This window comes from Artemia sp. Qi Xiang Cuo, chromosome 15, assembly GCF_049724085.1.
Source record: "Artemia sp. Qi Xiang Cuo chromosome 15, ASM4972408v1, whole genome shotgun sequence".
In the NCBI taxonomy this organism is placed as follows: Eukaryota; Metazoa; Arthropoda; class Branchiopoda; order Anostraca; family Artemiidae; genus Artemia; species Artemia sp. Qi Xiang Cuo.
Genome location: NC_142808.1, coordinates 34,446,763 through 34,468,259, shown reverse-complemented (window position 1 = coordinate 34,468,259; position 21,497 = coordinate 34,446,763). Strand labels below are relative to the sequence as shown.

The 21,497-nt window shown below is 36.1% G+C and overlaps 1 protein-coding gene across 2 annotated transcripts in view; it reads left to right on the top strand.

Moving 5' to 3' along the window:
• The window catches only part of unc80 (unc80, NALCN channel complex subunit), a 380,168-nt gene that overhangs the window by 205,113 nt on the left and 153,558 nt on the right, over positions 1 to 21,497 (top strand). For both annotated transcript variants that reach the window (XM_089101793.1, XM_089101792.1), the window contains 2 exons: positions 1,386 to 1,492; positions 19,482 to 19,672. In XM_089101793.1, coding sequence (XP_088957919.1) covers positions 1,386 to 1,492; positions 19,482 to 19,672 — 298 coding nt within the window. The remainder of the gene's footprint in view (positions 1 to 1,385; positions 1,493 to 19,481; positions 19,673 to 21,497) is intronic.

The following is a 21,497-nucleotide window of genomic DNA, read 5'->3' as shown; positions in this document are numbered from 1 at the left end:
AGTGATGAAGGCATCAACATACCTCTTAAAGTAGATTTTATCTTTGTATATATATGTGTGTGTGTGCGTTTACAATTTAAGATTATTTTTCAATAACGTATGACTTTTTTTTCTTATACATAGCTTATTAAGAAACAATATTGTGTGTCACCCTTTAGCGTCTCGAACATAGTTTTGCCCAAAACAAAAGGTTTATTTTGCTGATTTGTAGGAGAGTTAAAATAATGTTTCTAAGAATTTTTTGGAAATACTTTTGTCCGAGCATGAGAAAAATTCAAATTAATTTGGTGGAGTTGAAATATTTACCTTAGTTTTTAGCAGGCTATATACTAAAGAAAATTGAGTTCACTAGTATTTGAGCTATAGACGACAAGACAAGATCTTTTATTGACAGAATATATGACAAATAATTTTCTAAACTGGTCCACGGGGAATAGGGCTCGATGCGTCGGCCATAAATAGAGATAAGAAAATGCAGAAATAAAAAATAATGGATAGAAAAAAAAAATATAGGTAGGCCTATACAAGGTAGGAGATAACAGAGGAGGCCACCCCAGCGTGAGAACACCACACAAAAATTTATACAAATATCTATTATTCATCATTCCCAACATCCAGACAAAGAGCTATCTTTGAAATATGTTTTTTTTTTAAGAAAATCGGCTCTTGAAACTTGGGAACATATCTATGAAATTAAGTTTACTTACAATATGAGGAATCTGGTATCTGATTGAGAATCTAGCTCTTTCTGATTTAATTGGGGAAGGCGATACTTTTTAGAGCGGACGTTGTGGGCAGCAGAAGTGAGAGTCTCAATTGTACCCAGATCTCGGAAGTAATTTGGTAAAGATTAGATATCATAATACCACATCGCTGTATGCAGGTCTTTCAGTTGTTCGAGATTAATTGTACTGAGAAAAACATATAAAGTTTGGGTTTCCGAGAGATTTTAAAGCCTCACTAGGCGATGAACAGAAGTACCCAGAATTATAATTGCCTTATTTTGAATTATCTGAAGAGGTTGCAGATGGACCAAGATATGATAGATGTGTTAAGATAGATTACAGATAGGTCAAACATATAAAAGTTTGGGTTTCCGAGATATTTTGAAGCCTCACTAGATACTAAAGTATGTTAATCTTAATTGGAAAAAGTCTTCCATTTACGTGAAATAATAAATATTGACTAGGAAAACCTTTATTTAGTTTTTAACTTAGTTTTAGAAAGAGTTAGATAGACTTTCGTTCGTTTAATGAAAATAGGAAATACATATAGGTCTTCTGTCTATGTGCTTAGGAGAGCAGATTAGCATTGTTCTTTTTTTTTTCGACACAACTAGAAATTATCAGCTTTTGCAAACGTTTGTCAGGTAAATTTTCTTTTAGGGCGAGTGCATCTTTGCAAAAAGCAAGACAAAGAGTAGAAATGCATTTAGCGAAGATCAAATTAAACAGATTGCGCAAAAATGATGGGACAAAATTTGCTACTCCAGGTAAGCAAAAACAGAGCTATTAAACGATACTATGATTTTTTTTTTTTTTTTTTTTTGATATGATTCAACAAGAAACAGGAAAAATAAAACGAAGATTCAATATCGTTTTCAATATTATTGTACTAACAATCTGTTTGATTTTTTTTTGTTTGCTTAAGTGTTTCAATTATCATGGCTTATGTTTTAATTTTTTGTGGACTTTTTCAAACTGACTTCTCTAAAGTTTCTATTAATTTTAGATGTCATGGCCACTCTCAGCTTAGCCAGTATTTTATCGCCTTTCATCGCTTGCTGGGAGGAAACTCAGGGCTCTGACCCTCGCAGACTTGCTATCATGACTTAAGATTCCATTTATTTTTAGTCTATATTTTTTGGATTTATGTAGTCTCTGCTCCACAGTTATGCATCCGCAATTATTTTGCAGCGATTTTCAGGTTCTCAGCGCTATTGTTGTTGCTGAAATTTCACTGGAAGAAGAAATGAATAGATAGTTTGATAAAAACACCCCATATATATCTACTACCCAGTATCCAGTTCTACGTATATCTGGTTTCATCGGCTGTTTGCCTAGCATCCTGCCTAATCATCTGGCCTTTGGCTCAAGTAGATGGTCCTCTCTGTGCTCGGACCTTAAGCCTTGTGCTATGTTCCCCTTTCTAATATAAATGCAAATATCTTAACGATATGAAAAGATTTTCGCGATTGCCGTTTTTTAAAAGTAACTTAAATGCATGAGAAACATTTTGGCTACTCATTGCTATTTTATGCAAGTGCTATTCTTTTCATGACGTCGTATTTCCAGTTTATGTAAACAAAATATGTATATATTTTAATTATATATACAAATTATGACTTAATCTATTATTTATATACCGTGGACTCAACTGATTGGCCTATGTAGGATTTTATAGAAAAAAAGGGGGCGGGGGTGACATGAAATTTTTGAAAATAAGGAAATTTTTTTTCTTTTAACAGCTGGTGGAATAGGTATGATGGTTTCAGGGGCGGATCCAGGATTTTTTAGGGGGGGGCACAAAATAGGTTGATCCGATAAACTTACGTTAGGAGCAAGTTTAATTAATGCAAACTTGTGTTAATTAGGTAAATTACACTGCTTTAGGATGCACGTATATATTTATATATATATATATATATATATATATATATATATATATATATATATATATATATATATATATATATATATATATATATATATATGGCACGTATATATATTGTATATATTTATATACATCCAAATTATTGTTTGATGCGTGTATGCGTGCATAGATTTGCTTTCTCATAGCTCTTTAATTATTTAATAACGACTTAGGTATATAAATTACAAAAGTCAACGTGTGTTTTTTATATTAGAATAGGGCATTAAATATAAGTTTTAGATCGCCCCTTTTTAAGCTTTCCCTTTAAAAAACTGTAATAAACGGCATCCTGGTTTAGCATTAATTGGGCGAAGAACAAGGATGATTCTTTGAACCAAATATTACATAGTTTTGATGATTTTTGTTTTCCTTCAAACTCATCTTTTGCCCCCCCCCCCATCCGTGAGCTTGTTGCTCCCTGTGTAGGAGCAACAAGCACTTATTTTTTATTAGGGGTATGAGAGCCTGCAAATGATCTGGGAGACCCTGAGATGGACTGGCCTGTTTATTTTCAATTAATTAATAATTTATTTTTTCATCATTTTTTTCTTCATTATTGAAATTATTCAGTTATTATTTGTTATTTTGATCCAACTATTATTATTTGATTATTCTTATTTTTTAATTTATTTCCGTTTTATTAATTAATTATTAATTTATTAATTATTTCATTTATTAACTGCGCCCTAATGTATTGTAATAAAATGTATTGCAATCTAATGTATTGTAATAAAAATAAAATTTCTAAAATTGTAAAATGATTATTAACATTAGATTATTTTTTTCAAATTTTTTGCCCCTAAAATTTTTGCACCCAGCGCAAGGGTCGAAGATTATAAGGCATAAATGAATTTGAAAAGCAGTAAGTGCGTGCAGTAGGCACTTTACTGTATCTTTTGTGTTAATTTGTATTTATTTTTTTTCGTAAAAGTGGCGGTAATATGTTTTCATTTGCAGATCATTTCCATTTCTATTTGCAGATCAAAACGAAGGCGACGATTTTGAAGGGGCAATAATTGAAAGTCAGATAATGGCGATTCTTAACCTACATTAAATAAAAAAAGCTTTTTTCAGCTAAAGATAAGGAGCAACACTAAAACTTGAAGAAGTGAACAGAAAGTATTACACATATGAGGGGGATAAAACCTTCCTCAATACCTGGCTGTTCAAGCTAAATTTTTTTAGTGCATATAAAAAAGCTTCTCATGGTCCTAATTTACCGACCCTTGTTTTTCAGGAGTTGTTCTTGAAGATCTGGGACAAAAAGTCAAACTTTAGAGTAAAGAGTGAGGTTTTGAGGAGGAGGCAACCCCCTTCTTATACGAAATAATTTCTATTCTTTTAAAGTTTTAATGTTCCTCCTTCCGTTTAGTTGAAAACTTGTTTTTTTGTTTGTTAATTTCTGATCGTTTTTTAAATATTGCTGGGAAATCTGACTCCTCCTCCACGGAAACACCCTCTAGACAATTCAATCCCGGTGAAAATTTGCCCTGGACAACTACCATTAACATCTCCTCATGTTAAATTGAGTTGGCAAAGAGAAAGTAAGACAAATAAAAATATTTATATTGTATAGTAACTATATTGTATTGTATACTATATTTATATTGTATAGTAATATTTTGTATAGTAACTTGGCAAATTCCCCCAGTGCAAAATTTCCCCTGAAAAGTTCATCCCCCAAAAATTCACCCTCCCCCATCCCACCCACAAAATGTATGCATACTTTCCAATAACAAATACTATAAGCAAACGATTGGCAAATTTCATCACTTAAAGAACCTTCCCCAGGGGCTGTAGGGGGCATGTTATCTCCAAAGGCATAATAACTGGGCTTTTCAGCTATGCTGAACGAAATGGCTATCTCAAAATTTTGATCGGACAAATTTGAGGAAAAAATGGATGGGAGGGGGCTATTGTCCTCCAGTCTTTTTTATCACTTAAAAAAAGCACTAGAACTTTCCGTTCTCATTTCCGTTCTAACGAGCTCTTTCCCGATATTCCAGGTCTAATTGTCCGATACAATTATCCCTAGGGGAAAATATAAATAAATAAACACACATCCGTGACCTTTCTTTTGGAAAAAATGCAAAATTTCACATTTTTTCGAGATGGGAGCTTGGAACCTCAACAGCAAAGTTCTCTGATAGGCTGAATCCGACGGTGCGATTTTCATCAAGATTCCTTGACTTTTAGGGGGTATTTTCTCTTCTTTTTAAAAAATCAGGCTCATTTCCTCAGGCTCATAGATTGGTAAAACTAAACCTAATGAATGGATAATTTTTTAATCCAAGAGAGAATTAAATAAGTGGGTCCTTCGTTACGAAACTTATTTTTCTTGACTGAGGTAAACGAAGAGATTCAAACCAAAAGTACAAACATATTAATTTAAGTAGAGAGAACGCTGTCACCCCTAAAGTGCTTTCACATGTTGTGATGGACTGACTGTTTTACTGGAAACATAAAAGACGCACAGAATGAGCATAAACTTTAGAAGTTGTGCATCCAATCCTAAGACTGGATTAATTATTGATGCTAAGTCGTCTTGAAATCAACATACTCATCAGTATTGTTTTTTTTTTTAGTATATATTTGTGTTTTCAAACAGGAGATTGTCTAAAAAATAACAACTCAAAATATTTTAATTCTACAGACTAAAATAAAAATTTGGCAATCCTGATATAATTGATCGGCATGTTTCCTTTTTTTTTCTCTCTTACAAAATCAGAGAAGTTGAAGTTCTCTGAAGGCAACTTTTGGGGCTAAAGCCTAATCCTTATACAGGGTATTTTCTATCCGTTTTACGGTTTAATCTCCTCTTAACCTCAGTCAAGCTGCTAGTGTAACTTTTGATCTTTTTCCTTTATTTCAGATCCTTTTCATTTATCTCTCTATTCCCTTTTCCTTTATATCTAAATAAAAAAAGGAGAGTCAATGTATTTTAAAATGGCAGCTGATCATTTATTTTTTCAAATTTTCCACAAAAATGGTAATGCTTATGAAAGACATATTTCTACATGTCGAATTAAAATGTTTGGAAGCGTGAAAATTCTTTTTTTTCGAATGGAGAATTTGATTTATTGTCAAAGTTGTACAATAAATTTGCAGAATTTTTATTATGAGAGTGACTGCAATAAATTGAGTGATAGCAATGACCCAATGTTTATTTACATTTCACGCAGTCAGGCATATATTTTCTGTGCTTTTGACCGAGTCGTCTTGGAAGAAGCTCTGTTCATGAGCGCTTGTGTTTTGCTATTATGACAAAGAAAGTCGATCGTGATTTTTAAGAGTATCGATTCAACGTGGTTTAAAAGCGGTGAAAACAAGAAATTGTTGAGATGATGAGAGCAGTTTACGATGACCGACTTCTGAAAAGAAGTTCACGTGACTGAGATTGCTCAGGGAGGTCAGAATCTCAGCCAAGTATGATGAGTGTTTGGGGCCACTTTCCACTGTTCGGCATGTTTTTTATGCATTATTCATTTTAGCAAGAAATTATCGGCTCAAGGCCAGAGATTTTGCTAAAGTCTCCGTAATCAGCCAAGAAACAGTGCGTCTCATCCTCCCACAAGAGTTAGGGATGTCAAAGCTTTTTGCGAAGATTGTTCCCAAACACTTGTCTTTTGAACAAAAGGAGAAGCGTTTTCGTGTTTGTCAAGATTGGTTGGAGAATTCAGACATCTTTCAAAACATGATTACGGGAGGCGAAACTTAGATTTACGAGAAGAGTTTTGAGACTAAGAATCATGCTATGGAATGGGAAAAACCACAGGAGCCATGGGTAAAAAAAAAGCAGGACGTTAAAATAAGAAATCCAGGCCACGCCGATGGTTTTCTTTTGACTCGTACAGAACTTAGCTCCAAGAATGGGCTCCTCAGGACAGAGCATTTAGTTTCGCTTATTACCTGGAAGTAATGAAGCTTCTGTGCGAAAGAATTTGCAGAAAGGGGCCCGATCTGTGGCAAAATTAGTCGTGGGTTCTTTACCACACCAATACACCCTCTCTCAAATCTATCATCATCAATGGTTTTTAGCCGAAACGGTAAAAATAGTAGTTTAAACCCCCCCCCCCCTATTTACCAGATACAACCTTCTTTGACGTTTTTCATTCCAAAAATTGAAATTGAACTATTTTAAGGCTTTGGATTCTATTCAATAATCAACATTAGAGGCGTTTTCAGGGACAGGGCTGTATCCAGGGGGGGGGATACCTAGTGCAAAATACCTCTCCTCCAAAGAAATGTTTTTTATACTGGTAAATTGGTGATGAAAATTCAGGTGAAAAGAACAATAGCCCTTAAAAAAATATTCTTCAGCCTCTTAAACTACTCTTAAAAGTGGGGTAAAAACGCTTATGTGAGACCGTTAGAGAAATTTCATGGGACTTCAATCCCTTCTTCTTTGTGATTTTGGTGCCCCCTTTAGAACAAAAGTTGTTTGGCATCCTTCGCCCCTTGAACAAAGAACTTGGATACGGTCCTGATCGGGGGTAATAGAGGAACAACTTCGTGAGAAAGGCTGAAAAAGCCAAATACAGAAGTACAATACAGTTCATGGGGAGTATTTTGAAGGGTGCAATGTTTAGTTAAATGATTCTTTCAAATAAGATGTTTTTAAAGCATTATTCCAAGAGTTTTATGACACCATAGGCAGTGGAATAGCGCTGCCTAAGTAAAGAGCGATGTGGGCACAATGTCTTATTATTTATTTATTTTCATTTTATTTTATTTTTTAGACCAGGGCACTTCGTATCGAAGGAGTTGTCGTATAAACTTCAAAAAGAGCTCATTCGATTGAAAATTGAAGGGGCTAGTGGCCTTTTTAAAGCCGAAAATGATTTGACGGCAACGAACCCCCTCCCACGCCCACAATTTCTCCAAACACATTCAATCAAAATTTTGAGACAGCCATTTTTTTCAACGTAGTTGAAAGGTCCGGAAATTATGTATTCGAGCATGACATTTCCCCTACAACCCTCAGGACAAGGGCTGTAAGTTACGCCCTGAGGGATAAGGTTTATATATAGAAATGATGATCGAATAAACTTCAGAGGGGATTATTAGATTGATAATCATAAGTTTTAGTGCCCTTTTGAGATTCAGAGAGATGGGAGGGTGGATACCCTCCCCCCACACGTTGTATTTTCCGAAATGCATCTGATAGAACTTTTGAGATGGCCATTTAATGTCGGTGAAACATGGAAAAAGGCTGATTCGATTGCAAATTGAAAGGGTTAGTGCCCCTTTCAATAGTCAAAAGTGATTGGAGGGTAGCTGACCCCCCCCCCCCTCCCACGCCCACCATTTCGAAATTTTTAGATTTTCATTTCTTGTCGCAGAAACTTCGAAAAAAGCTTTTTCGTTTGGAAATTGAAAGGGTTAGTGCTCTTTTTAATTGTCGAAAGTGGTTGTTTCAACTAACCCCCCTCCCACGCCCACCATTTCCCTAACATATCCAATCAAAATTTTGAGATAGCCATTTTGTTCAACGTAGTTAAAAGGTCCGAAAATTACGTTTTTGAGGATGACAACTCCCCTTCAACCCTCAAGGCAAGGGTTTTACTGGGAGCATATAAGGTTCATAGAAAGGGTGCTCGTATAAACTTCTGAGGGGCTTATTGGATTGGTAATCAGCAGTTTTAGTGCCCTTTTTAAGATTCAGAGTGATCGGAGGGTGAATCCCCCCACACCTCGTAATTTCCCGAAATGTTTCTGATAGAAATTTTGAGATTGTCATTTGTTGCTGTAGAAATTTCGAAAACAGCTCATTCGATTGGAAATTGAAAAGGCTAGTGCCTTTTTCAATAGTCAAAAGTGATTGGAGCGCATCTAACCCCCCTCCACGCCCATTATTTCCCCAAACACATGCAATAAAGATTTTGAGATTTTGTTCAACGTAATTGAAAGGTCCGGAAATTATGTCCTTGAGGATGACAACCCCCCTCCCTCTCCCAGAGCCCTCATGGTAAGGGTTGTAAGTTATGCCCTAGGGGCATACAAGGTATATATATATAGAAAGGGTTATGTAAACTTCGGAGGGGGCTCATTGGATTGGTAATCAGAAGTTCTAGTGCTCTTTTTAAGATTCAAAGCGATCGTAGGGTGGATACCCCCCCCCCACACACACACATCGTGTTTTCCTGAAATGTATCTGCTAGAAATTTTGAGATGGCCATGTTCTGACGAAGAAACTTCGAAAACAGCTGATTTGATTGAATATTGAAAGAGCCAGTGTCCTTTTTAATAGTCGAAAGTTAGTGGAGGGCAACTAACCCCCTCTCATGCCCACTATTTCCCCAAACACATTCAATCAAAATTTTGAGATTTTTTTAACTTAATTGAAAGGTCCGGAAATTATGTTTTTGAGGATGACAACCCCCCACAGCCCTCAGGGCAAGGGTTTAAGTAATGCCGTGGAGGCATATAAGGTATATATAGAAAGGGTGATCGTATAAACTTTGGAGGGGGCAAATTGGATTGGTAATCAGAAGTTCTACTGATCTTTTTAAGATCAAGAGTGATCTGATCGTGAATACCCCCCCCCCCACTTACACACACACCACATCGCATATTCCTGAAATGCATCTGATAGAAATTTTGCGATGGTCATTTGTTGTCGTAGAAATTTCGAAAACAGCTCGTTCGATTGGAAATTGAAAGGGTCAGTGCCCATTTTAATAGTAGATACCCCCCCCCCCCACCCCGTATTTTCCAGAAATACATCTGGTAGAAATTTTGAGATGGCCATTTGTTGTCGTAGGAACTTCGAAAGTACCTCATTCGATTGGAAATTGAACGGGCCAGTGCCCTTTTTAATAATCGAAAGTGATTGGAGGGCAACTACCCCCTCCCACGCCCACCATTTTCCCAAACTCATCCAATCAAATTTTGAGATAACTATTTTTTTCAATGCAATTGAAAGGCCCAAAAATTATGTTTTTGAGGATGACAACCCAACCCCACAGTCCTCAGGGCAAGGTAAGTTAAGCCCTTGGGCATATAACGTATAGATAGAAAGGGTGATCGTATAAACTTCGGAGGGGCTCGTTGGATTGGTAATGAGTAGTTCTAGAGCCCTTTTTAAGATTCAGAGTGATCGGAGGATTGATACCCCTCCCCGCAAATCTCGTATTTTCCTGAGATGCTTCTGATATAAATTTTGAGATGGCCATTTGTTGTCATAGAAACTTCGAAAAAAGCTCGTTCGATTGGAAATTGAAAGGGCTAGTGATCTTTTTATTAGTCAAAAGTGATTGGAGGGCAGCAAGCCCTCCCCCCACGCCCATTAATTCCCAAAAAATATCCAATTAAAATTTTGAGATAGCCATTTTGTTCCGTGTACTTGAAAGGTCTGGAAATTATGTCTTTGACAACCCCCATAACTTCTCAAGACCAGAAATAATGACTCCTGAATCACAATGATTGTTTAATTAGAATAAATAACTTTAGCGTAAAGAGTGAGGTATTGACGAGGGGTCGAACCCCCTTATTTACGTAATAATATCTGTTCGTTTTAAGTTTTAATGTTACTCCTTACTTTCAGTCGAACAAACTTGTTTTTTTATTTGATTTCTGATCGTTTTTTAAATTTTTCTGGGAAGTCCGTCGTGCCCTTCATGGAAAATTCTCTTCCCCCATGAAGAATTCTTCAGGGACAGATACTCCAACGTAACCTTCTCCCCTCTACCACTCCCCACCAGAAAAATCCCCCCTGAAAAACACTTGTATACTTCCCAATAACCAATACTATATGTAAATAATGGGCAAAGTTCATAACTTGCAGCCCTTACCCCGGGGACTGTTGGGGATTAATTCATCCTCAAAGACCTAGTTAATAGATTTTTCTACTATGCTGAACAAGATGGCTATCTAAGAATTTTTATCCGGTGACTTTGGGAAAACATGAGTGTTGGAGGGGGCCTAGTTGCCCTCAAATTTTTTTGGCCACTTAAAAAGAGCACTAGAACTTTTAATTTCTATTCGAATGAGCCGTCTCATGATATTCTAGGACCGCTGGGTCGGTACGATTACCCCTGGGAAAAAAAAACAAATAAACACGCATCTGTGATCTTCCTTCTGACAAAAATACAAAATTCCACATTTTGAAGATAGGAGCTTTAAACCTCTACAATAGGGTTCTCTGATATGCTGAATCTGATGGTGTGATTTTCATTAACATTTTGTGTTTTTAGGGGCTGTTTCCCCCTTTTTTCGAAAATAAGGCAAATTTTCTCAGGCTTGTAACTTTTAATGGCTAAATTTCATTAATGTCAAATCCCGTTTTTTAGAGTTTTGGTTACTATTGAGCCAGGTTGCTCCATACTTATATAGCAGAGAACACAAGTGACTAACATTAGAAAATTCATTTCACCCTGTTTTGCCGACCTGATTCTTAGTATGCCTTGGATTAATCAGTATAGTTAGATTCTCAATGCATTGACCTCTATACTTTACTATGGGCTTGCTAATTTTTGCTATTGTTTCTCACCTTCGAGGATTGTGCAAGGCCGTGTGCCTCCCCTTTCTGTTGATGAATGGGTTTTGCTTCAAGAAATTCCTTTAAAAATAAATTATATGTCATCTAAGTTTGATTTTAGACTGCCTATTGGATGTCATCGTACTTGTCGAGTCCTTATTATTTTATTATTAAAAGCGGAGTAGGATAGTCCTGAAGAACATTTTGTTCATCGGATGTTTCAAAAGCGTTTCAATCGGTTTGTTGTAGCCGGCTATTTCATGCTCTTACCAAGACTGGAGTAAATTCTTTGTTTGTTTTTGGGATGCAAATTCGGATATTCTGTAATGGTCAGGAGACATATTTTTGGTAGTATCCTAATCTGGTCCAGAGTTGAGTAGGGGGGAGGGTATCTGTCGCCATATTAATTCAACACTCGTCTGTTTTCGCTGTTGCAACGCATTATTACGTCTTGTTTTCCAGGTTTTATTAATTTCTGTATACTATCGTATATATGTCGATGATTTGCCTTTAATTAACTGTTATGAAATTAGCCTGGTTAAACTGTTTAAGCCTGTTTTTGCTTTGTTTCAGGAAATTGGCCTTTATTTGAATACTAAGAAATGTAAATATTTAGTTTTTAATAGAAATTACTGAACAAGCGATCTTAATTGTGGTTTCTTCTTCGTTAATTAATTATACAAAACGTTTTCCACAGAAGAAGTTACCAAAGAAAAGTAAAGAGGTACATTAAACTAAAGATGGACAGTAATAACGTTAAATAATTTTTTCAGCATAAAAATACCATAAACCAGTTACAGTATATAAATGAAACCCAGAACAGACGGAAAATACAATAAATAACCTAGTCAAACTTAAAACGAGCAGAAACGAAGAGATTGGGGCTGATGCCTCTTGCGGCCTTCTAAAGACTAGAACATAATTAGCACTTAACTGAAAACAATCCTTATTTCGAGCCATGTATTTTTTCGGTTTTTTTTTCGAGCAATGGGTTTTTTTTGTATTTTTCGAGCTTATATCATAAAAAAGAAAAACAAATTACCATCACAACCAAGATTGCTGAAATATGATTAAGCAACTATCACCCTCCACATGCCCCGAAAGTTTCAACTGAATTCCCTTAACCTTCCTTTAAATTATCCATCCACATTCGCTGGTTTTGTCACTAATCTTGTTTATGATGATGATTTTTTTTTCTTTTTTATGATATGAGAATAAAAAACTATAGCTTCAAATAAAGATTGTTTTTGGTTAAGTGCTAAGGGTATTAAGGTTAAGTTTTCAGCGAATGTTTAGGGGGCTGTTGAACTAAATGAAAACACGCTATGTGCAAGTGGATTGTCAAAAGGGTGTAGCAACAATATCTCAGTAATGGCTTTGACCATTAAGATGAAATTTTCAGGTTATGTTGAGAGGCATTCTGAACTAACCAATAGTCCCTACAAGCATCTTACTACCAGTACTACTGCTACTACGATTTCTGTTACTACTGTGCATGCCACACTGAACCTGCTACATGACTTCTGCTAAACTGTGCAAGCAACTATTACCCTCCACATGCCCCGAAGTTTCAACTGAATTCCCTTAACCTTTTCTTTAAACTGTCAATCCACATTCATTTGTTTTGTCACGAATCTTGTTTATGATGGTGACTTTTTCTTCTTTTTTATGATATGAGGAATCAAAAACTATAGCTTCAAATAAAGATTGTTTTTGGTTAAGTGCTAAGGGTATTAAGGTTAAGTTTTCAGGGAATGTTTAGGGGGCTGTTGAACTAAATGAAAACACGCTATGTGCAAGTGGATTGTCAAAAGGGTGTAGCTAGAATATCTCAGTAATGGCTTTGACCATTAAGATGAAATTTTCAGGTTATGTTGAGAGGCATCCTCAACTAACCAATAGTCCCTACAAGCATCTTACTACCAGTACTACTGCTACTACGATTTCTGTTACTACTGTGCATGCCACACTGAACCTGCTACATGATTTCTGCTAAACTGTGCAAGCAACTATTACCCTCCACATGCCCCGAAGTTTCAACCGAATTCCCTTAACCTTTTCTTTAAACTGTCAATCCACATTCAATTGTTTTGTCACGAATCTTGTTTATGATGGTGACTTTTTCTTCTTTTTTATGATATGAGGAATCAAATAAAGAATCAAAATTCAAATAAAGATTGTTTTTGGTGAAGTGCTAAGGTAATTAAGGTTAAATTTTCAGGGAATGTTTAGGGGGTTGTTGAATAAATGAAAACACGCTATATGCAAGTTGATTGTCAAAAGGGTGCAGAAACAATATCTCAGTAATGGCTTTGACCATTAAGATGAAATTTTCAAATTATGTTGAGAGGCATCCTTAACTAACCAATAGTCACTACAAGCATCTTACTACCAGTACTACTGCTACTACGATTTCTCTTACTACTGTACATGCCACACTGAACCTGCTACATGATTTCTGCTAAACTGTGCAAGCAACTATTACCCTCCACATGCCCCGAAGTTACAACTGAATTCCCTTAACCTTTTCTTTAAACTATCAATCCACATTCATTTGTTTTGTCACGAATCTTGTTTATGATGGTGACTTTTTCTTCTTTTTTATGATATGATGAATCAAAAACTATAGCTTCAAATAAAGATTGTTTTTGGTTAAGTGCTAAGGGTATTAAGGTTAAGTTTTCAGGGAATGTTTAGGGGGCTGTTGAACTAAATGAAAACACGCTATGTGCAAGTGGATTGTCAAAAGGGTGTAGCTAGAATATCTCAGTAATGGCTTTGACCATTAAGATGAAATTTTCAGATTATGTTGAGAGGCATCCTGAACTAACCAATAGTCTCTACAAGCATCTTACTACCAGTACTACTGCTACTACGATTTCTGTTACTACTGTGCATGCCACACTGAACCTGCTACATGATTTCTGCTAAACTGTGCAAGCAACTATTACCCTCCACATTCCCCGAAGTTTCAACTGAATTCCCTTAACCTGTTCTTTAAACTGTCAATCTTTAAACTTTGACCATTAAGATGAAATTTTCAGGTTATGTTGAGAGGCATCCTCAACTAACCAATAGTCCCTACAAGCATCTTACTACCAGTACTACTGCTACTACGATTTCTGTTACTACTGTGCATGCCACACTGAACCTTCTACATGATTTCTGCTAAACTGTGCAAGCAACTATTACCCTCCACATGCCCCGAAGTTTCAACCGAATTCCCTTAACCTTTTCTTTAAACTGTCAATCCACATTCAATTGTTTTGTCACGAATCTTGTTTATGATGGTGACTTTTTCTTCTTTTTTATGATATGAGGAATCAAATAAAGAATCAAAATTCAAATAAAGATTGTTTTTGGTTAAGTGCTAAGGTAATTAAGGTTAAATTTTCAGGGAATGTTTAGGGGGCTGTTGAATAAATGAAAACACGCTATATGCAAGTGGATTGTCAAAAGGGTGTAAAAACAATATCTCAGTAATGGCTTTGACCATTAAGGTGAAATTTTCAGGTTATGTTGAGAGGCATCCTTAACTAACCAATAGTCACTACAAGCATCTTACTACCAGTACTACTGCTACTACGATTTCTGTTACTACTGTACATGCCACACTGAACCTGCTACATGATTTCTGCTAAACTGTGCAAGCAACTATTACCCTCCACATGCCCCGAAGTTACAACTGAATTCCCTTAACCTTTTCTTTAAACTATCAATCCACATTCATTTGTTTTGTCACGAATCTTGTTTATGATGGTGACTTTTTCTTCTTTTTTATGATATGATGAATCAAAAACTATAGCTTCAAATAAAGATTGTTTTTGGTTAAGTGCTAAGGGTATTAAGGTTAAGTTTTCAGGGAATGTTTAGGGGGCTGTTGAACTAAATGAAAACACGCTATGTGCAAGTGGATTGTCAAAAGGGTGTAGCTAGAATATCTCAGTAATGGCTTTGACCATTAAGATGAAATTTTCAGATTATGTTGAGAGGCATCCTGAACTAACCAATAGTCTCTACAAGCATCTTACTACCAGTACTACTGCTACTACGATTTCTGTTACTACTGTGCATGCCACACTGAACCTGCTACATGATTTCTGCTAAACTGTGCAAGCAACTATTACCCTCCACATTCCCCGAAGTTTCAACTGAATTCCCTTAACCTGTTCTTTAAACTGTCAATCCACATTCATTTGTTTTGTCACGAATCTTGTTTATGATGGTGACTTTTTCTTCTTTTTTATGATATGAGGAATCAAAAACTATAGCTTCAAATAAAGATTGTTTTTGGTTAAGTGCTAAGGGTATTAAGGTTAAGTTTTCAGGGAATGTTTAGGGGGCTGTTGAACTAAATGAAAACACGCTATGTGCAAGTGGATTGTCAAAAGGGTGTAGCAAGAATACAGTGTGGCATGCACAGTAGTAACAGAAATCGTAGTAGCAGTAGTACTGGTTGTAAGATGCTTGTAGTGACTATTGGTTTAGAGGGCTATATGTTTAGGGGGCTGTTGAACTAAATGAAAACACGCTATTTGCAAGTGGATTGTCAAAAGGGTGTAGTAACAATATCTCAGTAATGGCTTTGACCATTAAGATGAAATTTTCAGGTTATGTTGAGAGGCATCCTGAACTAACCAATCGTCACTACAAGCATCTTACTACCAGTACTACTGCTACCACGATTTCTGTTACTACTCTGCATGCCACACTGAACCTGCTACATGATTTCTGCTAAACTGTGCAACCAACTATTACCCTCTACATGCCCCGAAGTTTCAACTGAATTCCCTTAACCTTTTCTTTAAACTGTCAATTCACATTCATTTGTTTTGTCACGAATCTTGTTTATGATGGTGACTTTTTCTTCTTTTTTATGATATGAGGAATCAAAAACCATTGCTTCAAATAAAGATTGTTTTTGGTTAAGTGCTAAGGGTATTAAGGTTAAGTTTTCAGGGAATGTTTAGGGGGCTGTTGAACTAAATGAAAACACGCTATGTGCAAGTGGATTGTCAAAAGGGTGTAGCAACAATATCTCAGTAATGGCTTTGACCATTAAGATGAAATTTTCAGGTTATGTTGAGAGGCATTCTGAACTAACCAATAGTCCCTACAAGCATCTTACTACCAGTACTACTGCTACTACGATTTCTGTTACTACTGTGCATGCCACACTGAACCTGCTACATGACTTCTGCTAAACTGGGCAAGCAACTATTACCCTCCACATGCCCCGAAGTTTCAACTGAATTCCCTTAACCTTTTCTTTAAACTGTCAATCCACATTCATTTGTTTTGTCCCGAATCCTGTTTATGATGGTGACTTTTTCTTCTTTTTTATGATATGAGGAATCAAAAACTATAGCTTCAAATAAAGATTGTTTTTGGTTAAGTGCTAAGGGTATTAAGGTTAAGTTTTCAGGGAATTTTTAGGGGGCTGGTGAACTAAATGAAAACACGCTATGTGCAAGTGGATTGTCAAAAGAGTGTAGCAACAATATCTCAGTAATGGCTTTGACCATTAAGATGAAATTTTCAGGTTATGTTGAGAGGCTTTCTGAACTAACCAATAGTCACTACAAGCATCTTACTACCAGTACTATTGCTACTACGATTTCTGTTACTACTGTGCATGCCACACTGAACCTGCTACATGATTTCTGCTAAACTGTGCAAGCAACTATTACCCTCCACATTCCCCGAAGTTTCAACTGAATTCCCTTAACCTGTTCTTTAAACTGTCAATCCACATTCATTTGTTTTGTCACGAATCTTGTTTATGATGGTGACTTTTTCTTCTTTTTTATGATATGAGGAATCAAAAACTATAGCTTCAAATAAAGATTGTTTTTGGTTAAGTGCTAAGGGTATTAAGGTTAAGTTTTCAGGAAATGTTTAGGGGGCTGTTGAACTAAATGAAAACACGCTATGTGCAAGTGGATTGTCAAAAGGGTGTAGCAACAATATCTCAGTAATGGCTTTGACCATTAAGATGAAATTTTCAGGTTATGTTGATAGGCATTCTGAACTAACCAATAGTCACTACAAGCATCTTACTATCAGTACTACTCTACGATTTCTGTTACTACTGTGCATGCCACACTGAACCTGCTACATGATTTATGCTAAACTGTGCAAGCAACTATTACCCTCCACATGCCCCGAAGTTTCAACTGAATTCCCTTAACCTTTTCTTTAAACTGTCAATCCACATTCATTTGTTTTGTCACGAATCTTGTTTATGATTGTGACTTTTTCTTCTTTTTTATGGTATGAGGAATCAAAAACTATAGCTTCAAATAAAGATTGTTTTTGGTTATGTGCTAAGGGTATTAAGGTTAAGTTTTCAGGGAATGTTTAGGGGGCTGTTGAACTAAATGAAAACACGCTATGTTCAAGTGGAAAGTCAAAAGAGTGTAGCAACAATATCTCAGTAATGGCTTTGACAATTATGATGAAATTTTCAGGTTATGTTGAGAGGAATTCAGTTACTACTGTGCTATTATTTCAACTAGTAACTGGTAACTAACCAATACTCCCTACAAGCATCTTACTACCAGTACTACTGCTACTACGATTTCTGTTACTACTGTGCATGCCACACTGAACCTGCTACATGATTTCTGCTAAACTGTGCAAGCAACTATTACCCTCAACATGCCCCGACGTTTCAACTGAATTCCCTTAACCTTTTCTTTAAACTGTCAATCCAAATTCATTTGTTTTGTCACGAATTTTGTTTATGATGTTGGCTTTTTCTTCTTTTTTATGATATGAGGAATCAAAAACTATAGCTTCAAATAAAGATTGTTTTTGGTTAAGTGCTAAGGGTATTAAGGTTAAGTTTTCAGGGAATGTTTAGGGGCTGTTGAACTAAATGAAAACACGCTATGTGCAAGTGGATTGTCAAAAGGGTGTAGCAAGAATATCTCAGTAATGGCTTTGACCATTAAGATGAAATTTTCAGGTTATGCTGAGAGGCATCCTGAACTAACCAATAGTCACTACAAGCATCTTACTACCAGTACTACTACTACTACGATTTCTGTTACTACTGTGCATGCCACACTGAACCTGCTACATGATTTCTGCTAAACTGTGCAAGCAACTATTACCCTTCACATGCCCCGAAGTTTCAATTGAATTCCCTTAACCTTTTCTTTGACAGTTTAAAGAAAAGGTTAAGGGAATTCAGTTGAAACTTCGGGGCATGTGGAGGGTAATAGTTGCTTGCACAGTTTAGCAGAAATCATGTAGCAGGTTCAGTGTGGCATACACACTAAACTGTGCATGCAGGTTGTCAAAGGGATACATCTTCAATCTCTTACGGACGGGTTAGAGTAGTATATTGAAGCTTTCAGGGCATGTTGAGGGATATGTTGAAGTAACCAAAAGACACTATCTGCATGGTACCACTTTTTTTTCTACTATTACTACTACTGAAGCTAAGGGTATGAAGATGGAACTTCCAGGGAATGTTGAGATGGATGTTGAACTAAATCAAAACTACCGCTACGACTACTACTTCTACTAATGTTATGGTTATTAAGTTGAAACTTTCAGCGAATGTTTATAGGGATGTTGAGCTGAATCAAAATACAATATTTGCATTCATGCTGCCAAAAGGATGTATGAGCAATTTCTCAGGAGCGGCTTGCAGGCTTATTTAGGGTTAAGTCCTTAGCATCCTCTAGTTTGTTTGGGTTAGTATATTTTCTTTTGAAGTTTTATCGTAAGGAATGTCTACTTATTTTTTTCTTTTTCTTTTATTTGTGTTATTCCACTTCTGTTTAGATAGCGAGTTAGAAGTAAATTATTAATATTATTAAACTTTGTATCTGTTAAATATGCAACTAAACTATTAAAGCTGGAAACCCAAATTTTCTGCAGAATAGTTTTGGAGCCATGAAGGTAATGAACAAAAAAAGTTAGGTAAAAAAGAGCACAAGTTGGATGTCATGATGAAAATTGTATTTCCGCACTTGACATTGTAGAAGTGTTTTCATGTACTTAAACTGTTTTAAACATTTACAAATGTATAAATATTTTCTGCTTTTTAGTAAGGAAATACAATATTGCAATTTTTATTCAAGAAAAAACTTATAATTTTGAAGTCGGTAGACGCGTATGGGTATGTCTGAGGGCCAGAGGCAAGGGCCAATGTTTTCAAGTAATTTAATATGGGGTTACGATAGTCAAGTGAAGCCCAAGCAAAGTGTTGGCATGGGCCAAAGACCCTTGTTGTGAATTATTTTTTTTTTGTTTTATTCAAGTGGAGGTTTCCTAACCACTGTGTACATCTTTTTGATTTTTCTGAAGTATCTTCTTTTTGTTTTGTTTTTTACAGATCCGAGCAGAAGAAATTCGATTGACATAGAATCATTGCAGCAAGACGCAGAATTAGAAAATTCTCTTCCGCGGAAAATAGTTTCTAAAGAGCTTTTAATTCAGGGAATGATGAGTTTGGAATTTCTGCTGAGTTCTACAGTCCCAGGATCGATCCCAGAACCACATGTTATTGCTGCTGTACTTGAGCTGGTATTAACTTCGATAAACTTTAATTTTTTTCCACTATGTTAAAGTTTGTGATATTGAACCGTGTTTAAATGTCGGTGTGCTGGAAACATGCAACATAGCTTATGAGCTTATAGCTTATAGCCCTTATGTGCTATTTATCATTATTTTTAGCAAATTTTGTGAAAATCATGAGGGTAATTGGGTTTAAGATAAAACACTGTAGATAAATAATTTGTTTACTACCATTCTATGAGGGAGGGGAGGAGCTTGTAGGTTTGGCTTGGCGATTAAGATACCCGCAAATGTAACTGAACGGACTACCAACATAGCTGTTTTGGGGAAACTGAATATAATTTTCTTTAAAAAAAAATGAGTCTAAGACAATTAATAATGCCTTAATACGTCATCTGGAAATCTTCCCCTTTACTGAGTCTTACGTACAAAGCAGATTACATGATGAATGTTGGTAATTAATTCATGTGGATAGTCAATGTCGCTTGTATTTGAGATTCATTTAAAAATTTTCACAGTTAAAATGAAAGATAATTGTCACCATTACGAAGCTAAATTAATTATTTGCGTCTCGGGGGAATAGTGGTCGGAATCAAGAAATCGTCAATAATAATCAAGGGATTATTGGTTATTTATTGACTGTAGGGAAATTTACTCCCTCTATTGACCTCGTTCCCAAAATTATGTTAAAACCTTCCCTTAAACACATATTTGGGGCTACCCGTCCCCCCCCCCTCTCCTCTCAAGGCCCATGCTTGCGAGGGCTTATGTGTCTATAGAGTTTTTGTGGAAAAATTAGCTGTTGACTTTCTGTTGGATTCTTTAGTCTTTAATAAAGAGTTTTACACTTTGCGTTAAAAGCTTACTTTAAACTTTTGTTTACCAATTTAGGTGGGAACATACGGTCGTGGTGGCAAATATTGATTTTTTTTTTTTTTTTTTCATGTGGGTAACCTTAAGCTTAGATACAAAAAACTTTTGTTTCTTTTATTTTGTTTTTAGTAGCAAGAAAAACTGTTCAATATTTAGTTATTTTGCTGTTAATCTTAGCGAAATAAACTTCGGAGAGAGTCATTCAATGGGAAATTGAAATTTCTGCCCTTTTTAAAAGTCAAAAGGTACCGGAGGGCAGTCGGCCCACTTCCACACCCTTTTTAACTGCCTTCTCCTAAAGAAATCTGGTCAAATTTTGGGATAACTATTTGGCTCAAAATATTTTAAATGTCAAATAAATTTGCCTCCAGAAATGACATAGTCCCTCACAGCCCCTGGGGCAAGGACTGTAAGCTATGCAAGTTGCCCGTTGTTTTCATATAGGATTCGTTATTTGGAAGGCAGGGGAGCATATTTGGTCCCTGGTCTTAAAAAGGCTTAGGGTATTAAGTTGAAACTTCCAGGAGATGTGAAGGGGGATGTTCAACAAAATCAAATCACACTATGTACATGCTGTTTGCCAAAGGGGCTTATCAGAAATGCCTCAGGAACAGCTGAGGGTATTAAGTTGAAACATTGAGGGCAGGTTGAAAAATAGTTAAAGGGTAACCAGTCCCCGCCACGTCCATTTTAGCTTCCCTCCCTTAAAGACATCCGATCAAAATTTTGAGATACCCATTTTGTTGAAAATAGTCAGAAGGTCAAATAAATATGCTTCCGGAGATGACATAGTCCTTGCCACAGCCCCTGGGGCAAGGGCTGTATGCTATGCAAGTTGCTTATTGTTTTATATAGGATTGGTTATTGGGAAGGGGGGATGTTTTTGGTCCTGGGTCTCCAAAAGACCCAGGGCGACAAAGCAAAACCTTACAGAGATGTTGAGCAATATACAAACACATTA